Source organism: Benincasa hispida, chromosome 4, assembly GCF_027475165.1.
Source record: "Benincasa hispida cultivar pf3 chromosome 4, pf3_genome.v1.1, whole genome shotgun sequence".
NCBI classification, from domain to species: Eukaryota; Viridiplantae; Streptophyta; class Magnoliopsida; order Cucurbitales; family Cucurbitaceae; genus Benincasa; species Benincasa hispida.
The window spans coordinates 62,215,520-62,233,889 of record NC_143481.1 but is presented as its reverse complement, the minus strand read 5'-3'; the positions used below and the strand labels follow the sequence as shown (position 1 = coordinate 62,233,889).

Genomic DNA, 18,370 nt, shown 5'->3' with positions numbered 1-18,370 from the left:
AAGTTTGATCAAAGTCTATTAAAGAGTTTAATGAGACTTGAATCAAAATTGTTTAATTATCAAAGACAAGTGTTGTTTTTAAGCAAATTAAATGTTCACTTAGTTAAAATCAGTAGTTGGGTGTTTCCTAAGTTAATTAACCCTAGGTAAAACACTCAGTAGGAGGAAAATGGAGTATATGATACTTCACTTTATCCTCTACACGTTTCTCCTTGTAAATTCACACCGTGAGATCTACACTCGGCCTCGAGGCACCATGGGTGTCCCCCTACGATGGCATTTAGGTAGGTCAATAACAAGGTGAATAGAGAGAGTGTTTATAGTAAGTGAAAGTGGGATGTGTGACAGCACACCCCTCGGTCTCTCTCATTAGGTTAAATAAAGTTACATGCATCGCCTCATGGCATTGTGGGTGTACCCCTAAAGGACGGCGGTATTGCATGAAGCTTTATTTAATCTCCAGAAATGGATAGGGTTGCTTTAGTTTCATGTCTCAATCGATTTTTCTCTATGGTTGGCTCATTGGGGTAGAACTCTAGAACCTAAAATGAGAAGTTACACTTACAAGAATTGTTAAGCAAGTTAACAAATTCTTGACCGAATAATGGTGACTGTTAGTCACAGTAACAAGGTGTTGTTTCTGTCTAATGGTTGAAATCTCCAGAAATGGATAGGGTTGCTTTAGTTTCATGTCTCAATCGATTTTTCCCTATGGTTAGCTCATTGGGGCAGAACTCTAGAACCTAAAATGAGAAGTTACACTTACAAGAATTGTTAAGCAAGTTAACAAATTCTTGACCGAATAATGGTGACTATTAGTCACAGTAACAAGGTGTTGTTTCTGTCTAATGGTTGAGAATGTCTCATTTCAGTGAAAAGATACTTGATCACCCTAAGGTGACTTTTGTCTTACCTCACTGAAACATCATTGAAAAAGTAGAGTGACTTAGGGTACATTAAATTTTTGCTAAAACTGATCAGTTGTTTAAGTGGTTTGATGGAAAGTAAACTAATTGTAAATAGTTTTTTCATTTTCATCAATTTTTTTTATTATGGCTACCACTACAATAAATTTTCTCACCGTGGATAAATTAACGGGAGAGAATTATACTAGTTGGAAAAACACTATCAACACAATACTGATCATCGATGATCTTCGTTTTATCCTGATAGAGGATTGTCCTCCCATTCCAACTCCCAATGCTCTTTGAAACGTTTAGGAAGCTTATGAGCGTTGGATACAGGAAAATGATAAGGCCCGAGCGTATATCTTGGCAAGTTTTAACGAAGTCTTGGCCAAAAAGCATGAGCCCATACTCATAGCTCGTGAGATCATAGAGTCCCTGAAGGGAATGTTTGGACAACCATCTGTACAGCTCAGGTATGATGCTTTCAAACACATCTTCAATGCCCGTATGCAAGAAGGATATCTGTTCAAGAACATGTTCTCAATATAATGGTCCACTTCAATGTGGTAGAGATGAATGGGTCAAGCATCGATGAAGCTATTCAGATTAGCTTCATTTTGGAATCTTTGCTTGAAAATTTCCTACATTTTCATAGCAATGTTGTTTTGAACAGGATTGAATACAACCTAACCACTCTGCTTAATGAGCTACAGATCTTTCAATCCTTGATGAAAAGCAAAGAATAGAAGGGTGAAGCAAATGTTGCTTCATCTTCTAAGAAGTTCCACAGAGGTTTGACCTCTGAGACTAAGTCTATAGCTTCTTCCTCCGGCACCAAAAAAGTGGAAGAAGAAAAAGGGTGGAAAGGGAAAAAGCTAACCCTGTAATTACTGTTCAAAGGGGCAAAAAATCGATCAAGGCTACAAAGGGAATCTATTTCCATCGCAACCAAGATGGGCATTGGAAAAATAACTGCCCCAAATACTTGATAGAAAAGAAGAAGGCCAAACAAGCTAAATATAATTTACTTGTATTGGAAACTTGCTTAGTAGAGAATGATGATTCTTCTTGGATAATAGATTTTAGGGCCACTAACCACATTTGTTCTTCATTTCAGGGAATTAGTTCGTAGCGGGAACTAGATGCTGGTGAGTGTAGCGGCAACTAGATGCTGGTGAGTGTAGCGGCAACTAGATGCTGGTGAGATGACGATGAGGGTTGAAACTTGGCACGTCGTCTCGATTGTAGCAGCGGGAGGTCTCTAGTTGACTTTCCAGAAAAAATTTCTTCTTTTAGAAAATATTTATGTAGTTCCTGATTTATAAATGAACCTTGTATCCGTAAAGTGTTTGCTTTAATATTCTTATACTATCAACTTTCTTTTAAATAAAGTGTTTATTTCTAAGAATGGTGTTGATATTTGTTTTGCGAAACTAGAAAACAATCTTTATGTGCTAAGACCGTTAGCAACTAACGCCCTTCATAACATGGAAATGTTTAAAACTGCAGTTACTCAACATAAAAGGCTTAAAATTTCTCCTTAAGAAAATGTCCAACTTTGGCACGTAAGGTTAGGACACATCAAACTCAATAGGATTGAGAGGTTGGTGAAGAATGGACTTCTAAGTGAGTTAGAAGAAAATTCATTACCTGTATATGAGTCATGCCTTGAAGGCAAAATGACTAAGAGACCTTTTACTGGAATAGGTCTCAGGGTCAAACAACTTTTAGAGCTAGTGTGTTCAGACCTCTGTGATCCGATGAATGTAAAAGCTAGGGAGGTTATGAATATTTCATCAACTTTACTAAGATTACTCAAGATATGGATACGTTTATTTAATGCATTAAGTAAAACAATAAAGACATTTCGATCTGATCGAGGTGGAGAGTTTATGGATCTGGCATTCCAAAACTATTTGATAAAACATGGAATAGTATCACAACTCTCAGCACCTGGTACACCTCAGCAAAATGGTGTATCAGAAAGGAGAAATCGAACCCTGTTGGACATGGTTCGGTTAATGATGAGTTACGCTTCCTTACCTCACTCGTTTTGAAGTTATGCAGTAGAGACTGTAGCGTACATTCTAAACTGCGTTCCATCTAATAGTATTGCTAGAACACCTTTGGAATTATGGAATGGTCGTAAAGCTAGTTTACGCCATTTTAGAATTTGGGGTTTCTCGGTGATGACGGACAGAAATTACGTTATTATAGGCCTTTTATTTAGAATTATGAGGGCTGATAAGAAGAATATGCGGTGATTGTACTAAGAATTCATGAGAAAATGAACTTGCGTCGATCAACAATGAAAATCTCGGCTAACCCGTTATTATGCGTTATTTTGCGTCCAAATGTCTATTTTTGTAGCTATCACAGGAATCGATCGCATGCGGTGAATCTCACCATCGCAGAGGCGATCGCATACGTTCGACGCATAGATGTCGCGGCCATTAACCGCATGCATCCATTTCATAGAGGTTGCAACTACAGAGTAATAACCATAATAGAGGGATGAATGCAAGGGTGGTGGAATGCGATGATACTTCGGAAACAAAGCATGAATGCATACCTCGAGAATATTAAAAGGTGATGTTGACATTTCACCTACCACTCCGTTAGTAACAGAAATTTAGAGAATTACCATTAATGCTACCGACGATCAAGCTCTATAAATAGAAGCCTTATAGCCCAACTTGAAATCATTCGAGCTTCTGCCTTATGGCAGATCCTTGTGATCCAGAATAAAGCATTAGAATACATTCTCTGAGAGTTCTTCATTTCTTCAACCATTCCGAGTGACGACCAGAGCTTCACGGAGATAAATCTCGAGAGAGACTCATCCACCGCCCATTTATGGCACCACCGACAGCCTTGACATACATATGATAGAAGCAAGACATTGCCTCCATCTAGCCCTCCATCTCTCTTCTATCTCTGTATTGTATTACATTTTGGCTAAGACATTAATACATTTTGTAATCAATGCATCTCTGTATTTTCTTCGATTCCATCTTCATTTACCTCTTCTTTATCATCATTTAATTTCATCGCAACAACTAAGTAAGATTGCTAGAGTATCACATACTTAATTGTGCGACATAGACATACGAAACATGTAGCAAACTACCGAGAGGTGTGCATTGCGCGAGTATTGTGAGAAAATCCTCTTTGCTTAGTGTGAGGTTGTAGCAATGCTTGTCTATGAGTGGTCGCAATGCTTTTCTATGAGCAGAATCAACAGCGACTAACTGCCTAAGAGGGTAAGTAGTGGAACTCACTAAGCAGAGTAAGTAGTGGAACTCACTAAGCAGAGTAAGCAGTGTTCCTAGAGATAGGAATAATCTTATGTCAACCATACTTTATGTGATTACCTTGTCTTATGAGTGCATCATTCATCATTTGGACATACTTGAGAGAGTAGTCTAAAAAACCAAATCTAGGCTTGAGAGAGTCAGATTGGATCACATAAGCAAGAATAAAAGCTTAGACATAAGTTCTATTTGCTATTACACTGTGCTTGCACCCTATAGATAGGATATGATAGTATGCGGTTACATCGCATGCGTCCAGAAGTAGGATACGGTGGTATGGGGTCATCTTATTTATGTGTTAGATCGCGTGAGCAAGAATAGAGACTTATATATAAGTCCTATCGACACTATCGCATATGCATCGCATGCGTCTTAGTCAATTGTGTATAGCATAATCGCATGACTTGCACTGGCTGGGGTTACCCTTGCGATCAAGCTTATTGATGCGGTGAAGTCATCCCCGTCATTTTATCTGTTTTTCCCATGCATCTTATTATGCGTTAACATTTTTCATGTCTCTAACTCTCATAGTCATACTTTCATTGCTTAGTCTGTTTAATTAGGAGTAGGAGTAGCGCATAGTCCTTAAACTTCAATATTCTTTTATTCTTCACCGCAAACACATTACCTCATAATATTTAGCTACAAGTCCCTGAGTTCGACCTCGGATCACCCCGAGAAACTTGTGATCTTGTTATATTTGGTGAGAGAGCAAGAAAACTTGTGGCAAGGACGCATGGTCATCGCATATATTCTTAGACGCATATTACACATCCCTTAGTCCAATGCATGACCAGCGACGCATGGAGAACGAACAATGAACGCATATTTATTTAATCCATTTTCCACGCATCACCCAGCACACGTGCTTGAGGCTAATCCTAAGAAATTGGAACCATGATCAAAATTATAACTATTTATAGGCTACCCCAAAAGAACAAGAGGTGGTTACTTCTTTAATCCTAAAAAAAACAAAGTGTTTGTATCGACAAATATTAATTTTCTTGAAGAATACCACATAAGGGAGAAAAAGCCCGAAGTAAGATTGTGTTGAATGAAATTTCCAAAAAAATTACTGAATCTTCAATAAGAATTGTTGGAGAACTTAGAACCTTAACAAGAGTTGTTGAAGTAGGATCATCCAGTAAGTCAAATCCACCTCAAGTGTTGAGGGAACCTTGATGTAGTAGGAGGGTTTAAAACCCACCTGTTCGCTATATGGGTTTAACAGAAATCCTAATTATGGTAGCTAATGGTGAAGTTGAGGTTCCATTGTCTTATAAGAAGGCAATAGAGGATATTGACAAAGATGAATGGATCAAAGTGATGGATCTCGAAATGGAGTCTATGAACTTCAATTCTGTATGGGATCTTATAGATCAACCTAATGGAGTTAAACTTATAGGTTATAAATGGATCTACAAAAGGAAACGGGATGCTGACGAGAATGTGCAAACCTTCAATGCTAGATTAGTGGCAAGGGTTATACCCAGATTGAGGGAGTTGGCTATGAGGAGACTTTCTTACCTATTTTCATGCTTAAATCTATCAGAATACTCTTGTCCATTGTCTCATATTATGACTATGAGATTTGGTAGATAGACGTCAAGACTGCCTTTCTGAATGAAAATCTTGAGGAGACCATTTACATGCAGCAGCCCGAGGGATTCATAACCCATGGTCAAGAGCAAAAAGTTTATAAGCTTAATCAGTCCATTCATGGACTGAAACAAGTTCTCGATCTTGGAACATAAGGTTTGATACTACGATCAAATCTTATGGCTTTAATCAAAAAATTGATGAGTCTTGTGTATACAAGAAGATCATCAACACTTTAGAACTTTTTCTAGTATTATATGTAGATGATATCCTACTCATTGGGAATGACGTATGTTTACTGACTGGGGTTAAAAACTGGTTAGCGACCCAATTCCAAATGAAAGATTTGGGAGAGGCTCAGTTTGTTCTGGGTATTAAGATCTTTAGAGATCGAAATAACAAAATGCTAGCTCTGTCTCAAGCATTGTATATTGACAAGATACTTGTCAAATATTCAATGCAGAACTCCAGGGGGGGCTTATTGCCTTTCAGGCACGGAGTTACATTGTCTAAGGAACAGTGTCCTAAAACACCTCAAAAAGTTGAGGAAATGAGACGGATCCCCTATGCTTCGGCTGTGGGTAGCCTATTGTGTGATGTTATGTACTAGACCTAACATCTATTATGCAGTGGGGATAGTCAGTAGATATCAATCTAATACAAGATTGGATCACTAGACCGCGTTAAAATCATTCTCAAGTATCTACGGAGAACGAGGGACTACATGCTTGTGTATGGTTCTAAGGATTTGATCCATACGGGATAAATGGATTCTAATTTTCAGACTGATAAGGATTCTAGGAAATCCACATCAGGACCAGTGTTCACTCTTAACGGAGGGACAGTAGTTTGGAGAAGCACCAAGCAAGGATGCATTGCTGACTCCACCATGGAGGTTGAGTATGTAGCGGCTTGTGAAGCTGATAAGAAAGTTGTTTGGCTTAGGAAATTTTTGATTGATTTGGAAGTCGTTCTAGACATGTCAAAGCCCATCCCACTTTATTATGATAATAGTGGTATTGTGGCTAATTCTCGAGAGCCTAGGAATCACAAGCGCGGGAAGCATATAGAGCAGAAATGTCATCTCATTCAAGAGATTGTGCATCGAGGGGACGTGATCGTCACGCAGATAGCTTCGGAGCACAACATTGTTGATCCGTTTACAAAGGCCCTCACGGCTAAGGTATTTGAGGGTCACCTATAGAGTGTGCTTCTATGGGGTAGGTCTCGTCTAGACTAGGGCAAGTTGGAGATTTATACCGGGCACGTGTTATGTCCTAGTTTATTGTTTATGTACTTTGTATTTTGATTATATTGTACACCCCACTAGCTTTAGGTCAAGTGGGAGATTGTTGAGGTTGATGCTCTAAATCTCACTGGGTCCTATAGTTTGTAAATGTTCTGAACAAACTCATTGTTTATTTAATAAAATATATGATATTTTATATTTTAGTTGCATTAACCACATATCAATAAACTAACATCCAAGGTTATCTTGTAACTTAAACATGTATGTAGAGACATACGGGTGGATCATGTTTAAGTAATAACCTAAATGATCTGTAGTAGATGAATAAAGTTGGATAGCTTATTCTGGTTACACTACGAGTATGGCTCGCTTTACATGTGTTACAATTGTTGTAAAGTGCTATAAATGATATGATCTTGATCATTCATGTATAGACATGTAAGCGGGGATATTTTATACAAAGGAGTTTGTATAAGATCTGACCACGAAATGTTTAGTCTCATTATATAACGCTGTTCATAATAGAGACTTACATTTCACAGGATGACCATAGGTAACATGACCTAAATCTTGAGTGAGTTGTGAACTCCTACCTATGAAGGTGGTCCTTTGATTTGTATGAGTGAGAGTGGCTAGATCACCGCTCAATAAAACTACCATTTTGGAGATTTGTCTGATTGGGGAGTTGGGAACACAACTACATAAGAAAGAATTCACTCCTTCTTTGAGGTCAGAATAAGTAGATAAATTGCTCCCTTAAGGGCTGATTCCAGGGCTTGAACAATGTGGCGCCACACCATCTCCTGGCCCAAGAGAAGTTTAGTCATAGTGTGGTTGTGACCTATTGTTCATTAGAAGGATTGATGGTACTTAAAGAGTTAGATGTAACTATAAGGGCACGGTAATTTTGGTCTCGCTGTACTTACGGGCAATTTGTTAAGGGTCATCATACTGTTGATTGGTTATATCTAATGGACACAAAAATATAATTGTAGTGCGAAGAGTGCAGCTGTCGGTCTTTAGTGGAGTCCCGACAGTTAACGGATGGTGAATAATTTAATTAAAGAGTTTGATTAATTATTCATGTACCGTTGAAGTTTAAAGCTACATGCCCATGAGGTCCCCTTGGTAGCTCAATATGATTAAATGAGAATCGGTTTTTGGATTAATTAAATTGTTTAAATTAAAAGAGAGATTTAATTATATATGATATAATCAAGTTATTTTAATTATATATGATATAATTATTATAATGTATTTGATACATTATAGGATTTGTGAGAGGAAATAAATAGTTGAATAAGATTCAAATATTAATTATATGAATTGGATTCATAATTGTTAAATATGATATAAATGTGATTTATATTAAATGCCATATGAGAGAGAAAAAAAATTATAGGTTATATTATATATGATATAATATTAAAACTATATATTATATGTTATATTTTATATAACATATAATTTAATATATATATATATATATATATATATATATATATATATATACGTAAGTGGAAGAATGTGTTTTTTGGCTTTTGAAAAGGGGTCTGTCTCCTTCTTCACGGGGTAAGACAAAAACATTCAGTGAGATTGTCTCTGGGAATAATCATATTCCTCATCCTCCTCTCTACTCTAATTTTCCCTCATTATTCCAAAATAGCCAGAGTCCACCACTCTTAGATTCTCTACATGAGAATACCGAGGGAGCCATCGTGGTTGTGTTTGTAACTTGATCGAAGGATTTTTGAAGAAAGTTTTCGAAGGTAAGGGTTCTGAAACCCTAAGTTTCTTTTTAATTAAGCATGTTGTAATTTATGTAAATACATAATATGTTCTTTCTTTTTTGTAATAATTACATTTTATGAGAAATGAGAATTGGGACAATCCCGCTTCCGCTCAAGGTTTCCTTCAGTAAAATGCATAACTGATTTGTCTATATTTTTAATTCTATGAAATTTCGAAATTGGGAATGATGTCCACTTTCACATCGGACCTCACAGTTCTTCATGGTTATGACTGCCTCAGAAAGTGTTTGGTTTCATCATTTATTTATCTTAGTAATAGGTATGTGTTTATTTATATGCTTTTTATGCATGATTTTTGCTCCTTCATTTTCTATTTTTTATACAATCAGTGATTGTCATTCAATTGTTATTTGATTGTCATGTGATTGTTATCTGATTGATATTTGATTTTTATCTGATTACCATCTTTTGTATTATATATTTATATATCAATTTAAATTATGTTCTTTTTGGTAGATTCTGGAGTTTTTAGACAATACTAGCAGCATATGTTTGCATGTCTATTTTTGTGTTGTTAAGAAATTTCACTTGTTAGCATCCAATATTTGTCTGATTGCCATGTGATCACTAGAAGAAATTCAGGCTTCAATGTCGGTTGAAAATAGTATTATCGGATGTATTATGCCGGTTGATAAAAACGGATCTTCAATGTCAGTTTTAAACTGACATTGAAGATGGCCTACAATGTCGGTTTAAAACCGACATTGAAAGCCTCCCATTATTTTTTTTTTTTAAATTTTGATTTCCCTCTCGCACGCGTGTGCCCTAAAATTTCATCCCTCAACTCTCTCACTTTACCAAACGTACTGCAACCCTCGATCGGCCGTTTGCGTACCCAAACAAACTCTCTCCTCTCTCAGTAGCTGCTGGTCGGCCGTTTGCCTTCAGGTGGGGTTGTCTTCATCGGGTGGTCATCGGAAACGAGCTCGTCATCCAAGCTTCTCCATCGCAGGTATATTTGAACAACATTTTCGTTTGCCTTAAGGTTGGGTTGTCTTCCTCTATCATTTGATAGTTGAATATTTGAACAACATTTTCTTTTGTCATTAAACCCAATAACCACCAAAAGAGCAGCTAGTCTTGTGTATCCATTTGAGAAATTTTGGGTTTATCTTCTTTAGAGCAGATTTATACTGTTGTTTATCTGAAATTGGTTTAGCTGAAAGAAATTTCTGTCAAATTTATACTGCAGTTTAGCCATTCAACCTCAGACTTCATTAGACGGTGCATTGTTCTGTTACTCATTCAACCAAGAACACCAATGTGTTATCCATGTTTATGTTGCTTTGTTCTGTTACTCATCCACTATATATTCTGGAAACTTTCATGTGTTTACATTTACTTATAATTTACAAATGGTTTAATAACTCTTTATATCTGACCAATCCATCTTTTGATCCTCTATCTTGTTGTTATTCAAGTTGAGCAACATGGTTCCTATATAAGAAAATAAAAAATTAAGGCACTGATTATCCTGCACTTTAGTAAGGAACATTATTTTTGTTAATCTTTTGTAACTTCGTGCAGTAGGCCTTTTTTCTCTTCCGTCGATATAATTTATACGTAACGTGGTTAATGGTTCATGCTTGTCATCTTCATATGTTACCATTTAGAGTCCTTACCTTCCATTGGCTTTAGCTTAGAATTCATTGCCAGTTGTTGTGTGGTGTTAAGTGAAGTTTTTCATTTGTTAGGTTCAAGTTTGACGTGTAAGGCTAAATTTTGATTCTTGGGGATTTGGAAGAAAGATAGGAAGATTGCATTGGACGTGTTTTAAGAAGGTTGACAAGTAGAGAAGGAGCACCCAACATAAAAAGGACTTCATAACAACATTAATAACAAGGACAAGGTAATATTTATAAGATGTTTATCTTAAAAGTCTAGTTGTTCTAAATTTGTTGAAGTTGCATATTTTTCAATCATAATTTTATGCTTTTAAATTTTTCTTTGTTATTATTATTATTTTTTTGTAGATTAAGTTGCATATTTTACAATCATAGATAAGTCATGGATGAAAATGAATAGAATGTTAGCTGAGTATGGTTTAGGGGTCGAAGTGTTTATTAAAAATGGTCTACAACATTCAAATATACCGAATGTCATGAGTTGTCCATGTTTTAAGTGTGTTAATGCAAAGACTCTAAATGTGAACAAAATAAGAGAATACTTATTTTTAATGGTATAGATCAAAGTTATCAGACATGGATTTTTCATGGTGAATCATTACCGATTAAGAGAAACAATGAAAATGTGTCTACTAGTGAAAGAGACGAAGCTGATGAGGATGATGTTGATGTTGATGTTGATGACACAACTGGAATGTTTGAGGCTGCATACAATAACTATTTTAGTGGAAAATCCGATAATTTTGAAGAATTATTAGATGATGCGAAGAAACCATTGTACCCAAATTGTAAAACTTTTTCCAAAATATCTACAATGGTAAAGTTATATAATTTAAAAGCTAAATTTGGATGGAACGATAAGAGTTTCACAGAGTTGTTGGAATTAATTCATGACATATTACCTAGTCCTAATGAAATTCCAACTTCTACTTATGAAGCAAAAAAGATGTTGGGTACTCTTGAAATGAAGTACGAGAAGATTCATGCATGTAGAAATGATTGTTGCTTGTTTAGAAAAGAACTCTCTAATGCAAATGTATGCCCCATTTGTGGTACGTCAAGATGAAAGCTTCAAAAAAATTTAAACGAAAAGGCTAAGAATATCCCAACAAAAGTTATGTGGTACGCTGGATGGAATGCCCTTAGCAGTTTTGGCTCTTATATATCCGTAGTTGGGATTCGTCGTTTCTTCGTGGTCCCCCAATTCCAAGATTTGAAAGAATGTTTCGAAGTAAAGAGACATCAAGTTTATTGACTTGGCATGCTAAAAAAAAAAAGAAACAGATGGTTTATTAAAACATCCCAAAGATGCCCTATCATGGAAAAAAATAGACAATTTGTGGCCAGAGTTTGGGTCAGAACCAAGAAATCTTCGTCTTGCTCTTTCGACAGATGGGGTAAATCCACATGGAGATCTGAGTAGTAGATATAGTTGTTGGCCAGTGATGTTAGTGACGTACAATCTACCTCCATGGTTGTGCATGAAGCGAAAAATTTTTATGTTGACTGCACTAATATCTGGTCCTAAACAACCAGGAAATGACATAGATGTTTATTTAGCTCCGTTAGTAGATGACTTGAAAAAAATTTGGAAAGATGGGGTAGAATGTTACGATGCATATGAAGAACAACGTTTCATGCTTAAAGCCATTTTATTATGGACCATTAATGATTTTCCTGCATATGGTAACTTGTGTGGCTGTACGGTTAAAGGATATCATGCATGTCCAATTTGTGGAGAGAATACTTCATCCGCTTATTTACCAAAAGGGAAGAGGATGGCATATCTCGGGCATCGCAAGTTTCTACCCCACCATCATCCATATAGGAAACAAAAGAAAGCTTTTAATGGTGCACAAGAATTAGAATTTGGTCCAAAAACATTGAGTGGAGAAGAAATTCTTGTAGAAACAAGTAAGTATCAATATTCATTTGGTAAGAAAAGTATCAAAGAAAAGAACAGTGGAGATAACACTTCAATTTATTGGAAGAAAAAATCTATTCTTTTCGAGTTAGAATATTGGAAGTATCTTGACGTGCGACATTGTTTAGACGTGATGCACATTGAAAAGAATGTATGTGCAAATCTTATTGGCATATTGCTTGATATTCCTGGTAAAACAAAAGATGGAATGAATACTCGATTAGATTTGGTGGAATTGAACATTAGATCAGAGTTAGCCCCTCAAGTAGGAGAGAAAAAAGTCTTTTTACCTCCCGCATGTTATACATTAACACGAGCTGAGAAATTGAGCTTTTGTAAGGTACTATCAGAAATTAAAGTACCTGAAGGCTATTCATCGAACATTCAAAGTTTAGTGTCGCTCACAGATTTGAAACTTTACGGACTTAAGTCGCATGACCATCACGTACTTATGCAACAATTATTACCGCTAGCCATTCGTGATATTTTACCCAAACATGTAAGACTTGCAATTACTCGCCTATGCTTCTTCTTTAATGCTATATGTTGCAAGGCGATCGATTCATCTCAATTAAACGGTATGCAAGAGGATATCGTTGTCACTCTATGCCTCTTAGAGAAGTATTTTCCTCCATCATTCTTCACAATAATGGTACATTTTGTAGTGCATCTCGTAAGAGAAGATGAGTTTTGTGGACCTGTTTATTTGAGGTGGATGTATCCTTTTGAACGATACATGAAAGTGTTGAAAACTTATGTACGAAATAGAAATCGACCAGCAAGATGTGTTGGAGAAAATTATATTGTTGAAGAGACTATAGAGTTTTGTTCTGAATTCGTATCTGGTGTTAATTCTATTGGGCTAAACTCATCAACAAAGAAAGAGAATTCAAACATTGATAGAGCATTGTCAGCTGCTTCTTTTATCAGATCGAGTAAGGATGAGTTGGATCAAGCTCATCTTTATGTCCTTCAAAATGTAAATGATGTGCTTCCTTATGTCGAGTATGTAGATCTTCATCTTATTCTTGTTTTAGGTTACTTGATTATTCAATAATCTACTAACTTTGGCATTTATAATAGACAACATATGGATATTTTGTCTACGCTCAATTCTGGTAAAAATAAAAGTAGAAAGTGGCTTCAAGAAGAGCATAATCGTACATTCAGTCGGTGGTTGTCCACACGGGTAATCTCTAGAGACCTACTATTTGATGTATAATTAAATGTTAACTACTAAAATATTATGAATATATCATAGGTTGCACTAGCTCTCGAAGTACCCAAAAATTCTATATCGCCTTCTTTGAGATGGATAGCTAATGGACCTTGTCCAACTGTGGCAAAATATTCCGGTTATTGTCGGTTAATTAAAATATTTGAAGGTCTTTAATGTCGGTTGCAACCAACATTGAAGGCTACAATATTGGTATTACTGAAGGCCTTTAATGTCGGTTTAAAACCGACATTAAAGGCAACCGACATTAAAGCCCTTTAATGTCGGTTTAGGCCGAATTTCTTCTAGTGGATTGTTATCTGATTTCTATATGATTGTCATATGATTTTCATTAGATATTAAGTACTTTATGATTTTATTTGATTATTATGTGATTTCTATCTGATTGCCATGTAATTTACATTAGATATTGAGTACTTTATGATTTCTATCCAATTGTTATGTGATTGCTATCTGATCGATATTTAATTGTTATTTGATTATCATGTGATTTTCATGTAATGTATATATGATTGCTATTTGATTGCTAGTTGATTGTCATGATGTTTTCATTAGATATTAAGTATTTTTTTTGTATTTCTATTTGATTCTATTTGATTATTTACTTCTTGTATTGCAAAGGTGAATGATACTATATTGCCTCTGATTATTTAACGTCAAGTAGAAATACCTTGGAGTCAAAGGATTCCTTCAATTGGTGAATTGGCAAAGCGTATAAAGTGTGGTTGTTGTAAACGCGTGGGTTATAATACAAGAACATGTAAATTTGCACCTAATTGAACAATCATATTACAAATATCAAAAAATATTTTGATTGTTTTTTCATGTGAGTACAACAATGTAATTTTTTTTATAGTAATTTTGAGTATGTTAGTGGGTTGATTTAATAATTTTTTTTTAGTATATCAATGATGTATCAACACAAAATAAATGATAATCACAAATATATACTTTGTAGCTTTTCGAACCAACTAATGCTTTTAATTTCATGGTCGGTTTCATGATCTCCCCTCACAAACTACTTAGTATCATTGTGATAGGTTGTTAAGTGATATTAAATAAGTGATTGCTAATAATATACCCAACATATTGTACATACAAATTTGATAGATTGCTAAGTGATACTATACTCAATAAGTTAATCAGATAACAATCAAATGATATAATAGAATTTCATATAGAAATCAGATGGCAATCAAAAGACAATCAGATGATAATATTAGAAACTACTAATTATGTGACAAAACAGAGGTAATCAGATGTCAATCAAATGGCAATATCAAAAACTACTAAATGTGAGATAAAAAAAAAGAATGTAATTAGATAACAATCAAAAGAAAATTGGATGACAATATCAAAACTACAAACAAATTGACAAAAAAATATAAGGTAGTAGAAAGGGTAAAATTTGTAGAAGTGAAAGAGAAGAAGAATTAATGTTCAAATAAATGGAAAGTGAAATAAAAATCAGATAATAATCGATATAATCGAAAATTAGTATCAAATAGTAATCAAACATCAATTAGATAACAATCTATATCATCAACAATCGTATAGCAATCAAAATCAAATAAAAATCAGATAGCAATTAACAATCAAATTTCATACGATTAGTGAACAGAGAGAGCATTTTTTACTTTTCACTTTCAATGCCTCAGTTAAGTTGGGTTAGGTTTACCGGTTTTATTGTTTGTAAAATTTATATTGGGTGGATATGGGTCTTGCACATTGGCTATAAACCATTAAATCTAATTTATTGGTTAATCATGTTTCCTTAATTACAAGTTTAATTATCTTAGCTATGTGTTTTAATTTTGGTAAGTATGTAGTTATGATGTTTGTAGTCACTGAACTAATAAGGAAATTATAATGAGTATGCGTGTGAGGTAGAGATGAGAGAAAATTTCTAAATCTTGAAATGGGGTGCTTCGAGTAATAAAGGGTAGCCAACACTTAGACAAATTTAGAAAAAATTTGGGAAGATTTAGGCAAATGAAGATAGGTGGGATGCCAGGTTGTAAGGGAGTAGGAATTTTCCTAGGTGCTAATAGTTGTGCTCTCAGGTAAGATAAGAGAACTAACACTTAGAAGAAAATTAGAAATTTAGAAGTGAGGAATACATGATCATCCGTGGGCTTAGGGGTTTAAGGGAGGAAATTGGCTAAGTCTAACAGGAGGTATGCATCAAGGTTTATATGGAGGTTAGTAAAAGCCTAAGCTTTGCATAGCATGCGAACAATCAAGGTTGCCTAAGTGAATGCATGGTAGACAATAAGTGCTAAGGCATATTAGAGGTTAAGGGAGGCGTTAATGACCAGTACGCCTAAGCATGAGTGTTCTAAGGATAAAGTCAGTGTATGCTTTGGTTAGTGATGCGTGAGCAAGGGAATGCAGCGTCAGCTGAAGTATGCGTTGGTTGAGAAGGAAGGCTAGATGGGATGCCAACCTGGCCATTGGTAAAAGATCTAAGCATTCAGCTTAATCACCCAATTAGTGTACTAAGTGGCATGCTTAAAAACCCTAAGTAAAGGTTAGTGTGCCAGTTGTCGTCCTAAGAATGTTGCTTGAGCATTCATCCTTAGTATATAAAGAAATTTGAGTTGTAGAACTTAGTTTGGGCATTTTAATCATGCTAAGAAAGAAGAGTTGCTACCAATTTGAAGCTTGAGTGGTGAAAAAGTTAATCCCAGTCTGTCAGAATGAGACTTCCCATGGAATTGAGCTGAAGGTTGAAGAATTTCTTCAAGTTTTCAAGAATTTAAGGCCATGTGGGTGAGTTGTAAAACTTGGTAAATTCCAAGCTTGTGGAGAAAAATCGGAGACTGGGATTCTCAGATAAGCTAGTTAAGAAGTTTAGGAATAAGTTCTTAGAAGGAAATTTCATAAGATTAAGTATGGAATTTAAGTATCCAAGTTGAAAATAAAATCTAGAACTTGGGTGGATGAACAAGCAGGCAGCTGCAACCCACGCATAAGAAAGCAACTGACCAACAGAGGCTAAGTGTGGACGAGCGTCTGTCACATAGGCGAAGCCAGCACATTTTGACGCTTAGGAGTATCTTATGCGAGCTGCCACTCACCTAGTTAGTCGCAAGGTGAAAATTTGGTTAAGTATGGAAATGCATTAAGTACCAATGTACTGAGGATGTGTTGATAAGAAAGGGAATCAGATGATGCATTGAACTAGACCTAAGGCTTAGCATGCGTTAACTTGAATACTAAGTTAAGCTCAAGAAGGGGCTAAGGCATTAACCAAAGGCTTTTATTATTCTTACATAGTAGATGCATATATGGAAGGCCTAGGAGTAACTCAAGACAGTGAGTGACTAGTTTTCAAAATATTGGCTAAGTGTTTTATTGATGAACTTTCAACGCATGGTTAGTTTTAACTTGATTTTCCAACGCATGTTTTAAGTATTGGGTATTGTTTCTGGACACATGATAATGGTTTTTAAGGCAGACTTTACATGTTACTTCCTATGTGTTCCATTTAAGTTTATACCATGTTTTAGCACTAGAATGAGATATTTAAGGATTTTCTTAAGCTCGATGAGTATGTTGTTTTATAATGTTAACATGTTGTATGTTATATGCCTGCTATGTAAACCTACTCCTAAGCATTGGTACCGAAAGTATGGTAAGGTACCCAGTTATATGACAATCCTTGCTACCAAAGGTATGGTAAGGTAAGCGGGATCCTACCTTACGTGCACGTAAGGTCTATATTATTGACGTTGATGAGATCGAGCAAAATGACTCTCTCTCAAGTCTCAACTAAGGTTACTAAGGATTGAGCAAAAGGGCTCTCCCGCATGTTCAAGCAAAGGAGTAGAGGAATTTTACAGGAAAAGCTAATAAACCTTAACCCAGGGTTTTATATATTATGAATTTATGTCTACTTTCTAATCCCAAACTCTAGTATGTGAATATAAATGTTTTAATATAAACATGTTTAATGAGTCTATAAAAGTTTGTCTCTTTTAAGAGAAGTCACTCACTGTGTATTTCAGCTCACCTTTTTTAATATTTTTCTCCCCAGGTAGGGGTCGACGTCCCAAGACTTAGCAGTTCTGCCAGTCAATCACTTCTCAAAGAACTCGAAGATTAAGTGGCTCATCATGTCTTTATTTAACTTGAGTCTTAAATTCATGTTTGTGGGAAGTCAGGGTAAAAGTTTGAGCGTTGCTGTAACTAAACTTACTGGATCTCTTGACCGTGTTGTATGTAAATAAGGTACCCTACTATGTGAAAATCTATATGTTAGACTATTTTGATCTTGTGATATTGACCCGTTATGAGATAAAAACGGTTATCAGGTACTGGGATCCCAGGTTCATGAAAGTATGTTGGCAGTAATTGTCATAAGAGGGTTGACTTTCTTCAAACTTCTTCTCATATTAGGACGGTAATTCAAGGACGGGTGTGACACTGGCAACTAGTCTAACGAATAATTGTATCATTTTAAATCTTGAACTTTCATAAGTGTATCAATTTAAATCTTAAACTAATAATTGTAACAATTTAAACCCTAAACTTTAATAAAACCCTAAACTTTAATAATTGTATTCTCTCTAAACTTTTTTTAGAAGGATAATAGAGGATAATAAGTAAAAAAAGATTGAAATGATGGAAAGATTTGAGGAAACATTTTCTGTATATTATTCTATTAAAATTGAAGACAGCTAATATAAAGAAGCATAGAT

The 18,370-nt window shown here is 35.4% G+C and overlaps 1 protein-coding gene across 1 annotated transcript; it reads left to right on the top strand.

Annotated features, from left to right (window-relative positions):
• Positions 1 to 11,969: 11,969 nt before the first annotated feature.
• On the top strand, positions 11,970 to 13,487 carry LOC150036868 (uncharacterized). The gene is made up of 2 exons (XM_090313260.1): positions 11,970 to 13,365; positions 13,468 to 13,487. The coding sequence occupies exons 1-2, from the start codon at positions 11,988 to 11,990 to the stop codon at positions 13,485 to 13,487; spliced, it is 1,398 nt and encodes a 465-aa protein (XP_090169386.1). The 5' UTR covers positions 11,970 to 11,987.
• Positions 13,488 to 18,370: the final 4,883 nt, after the last annotated feature.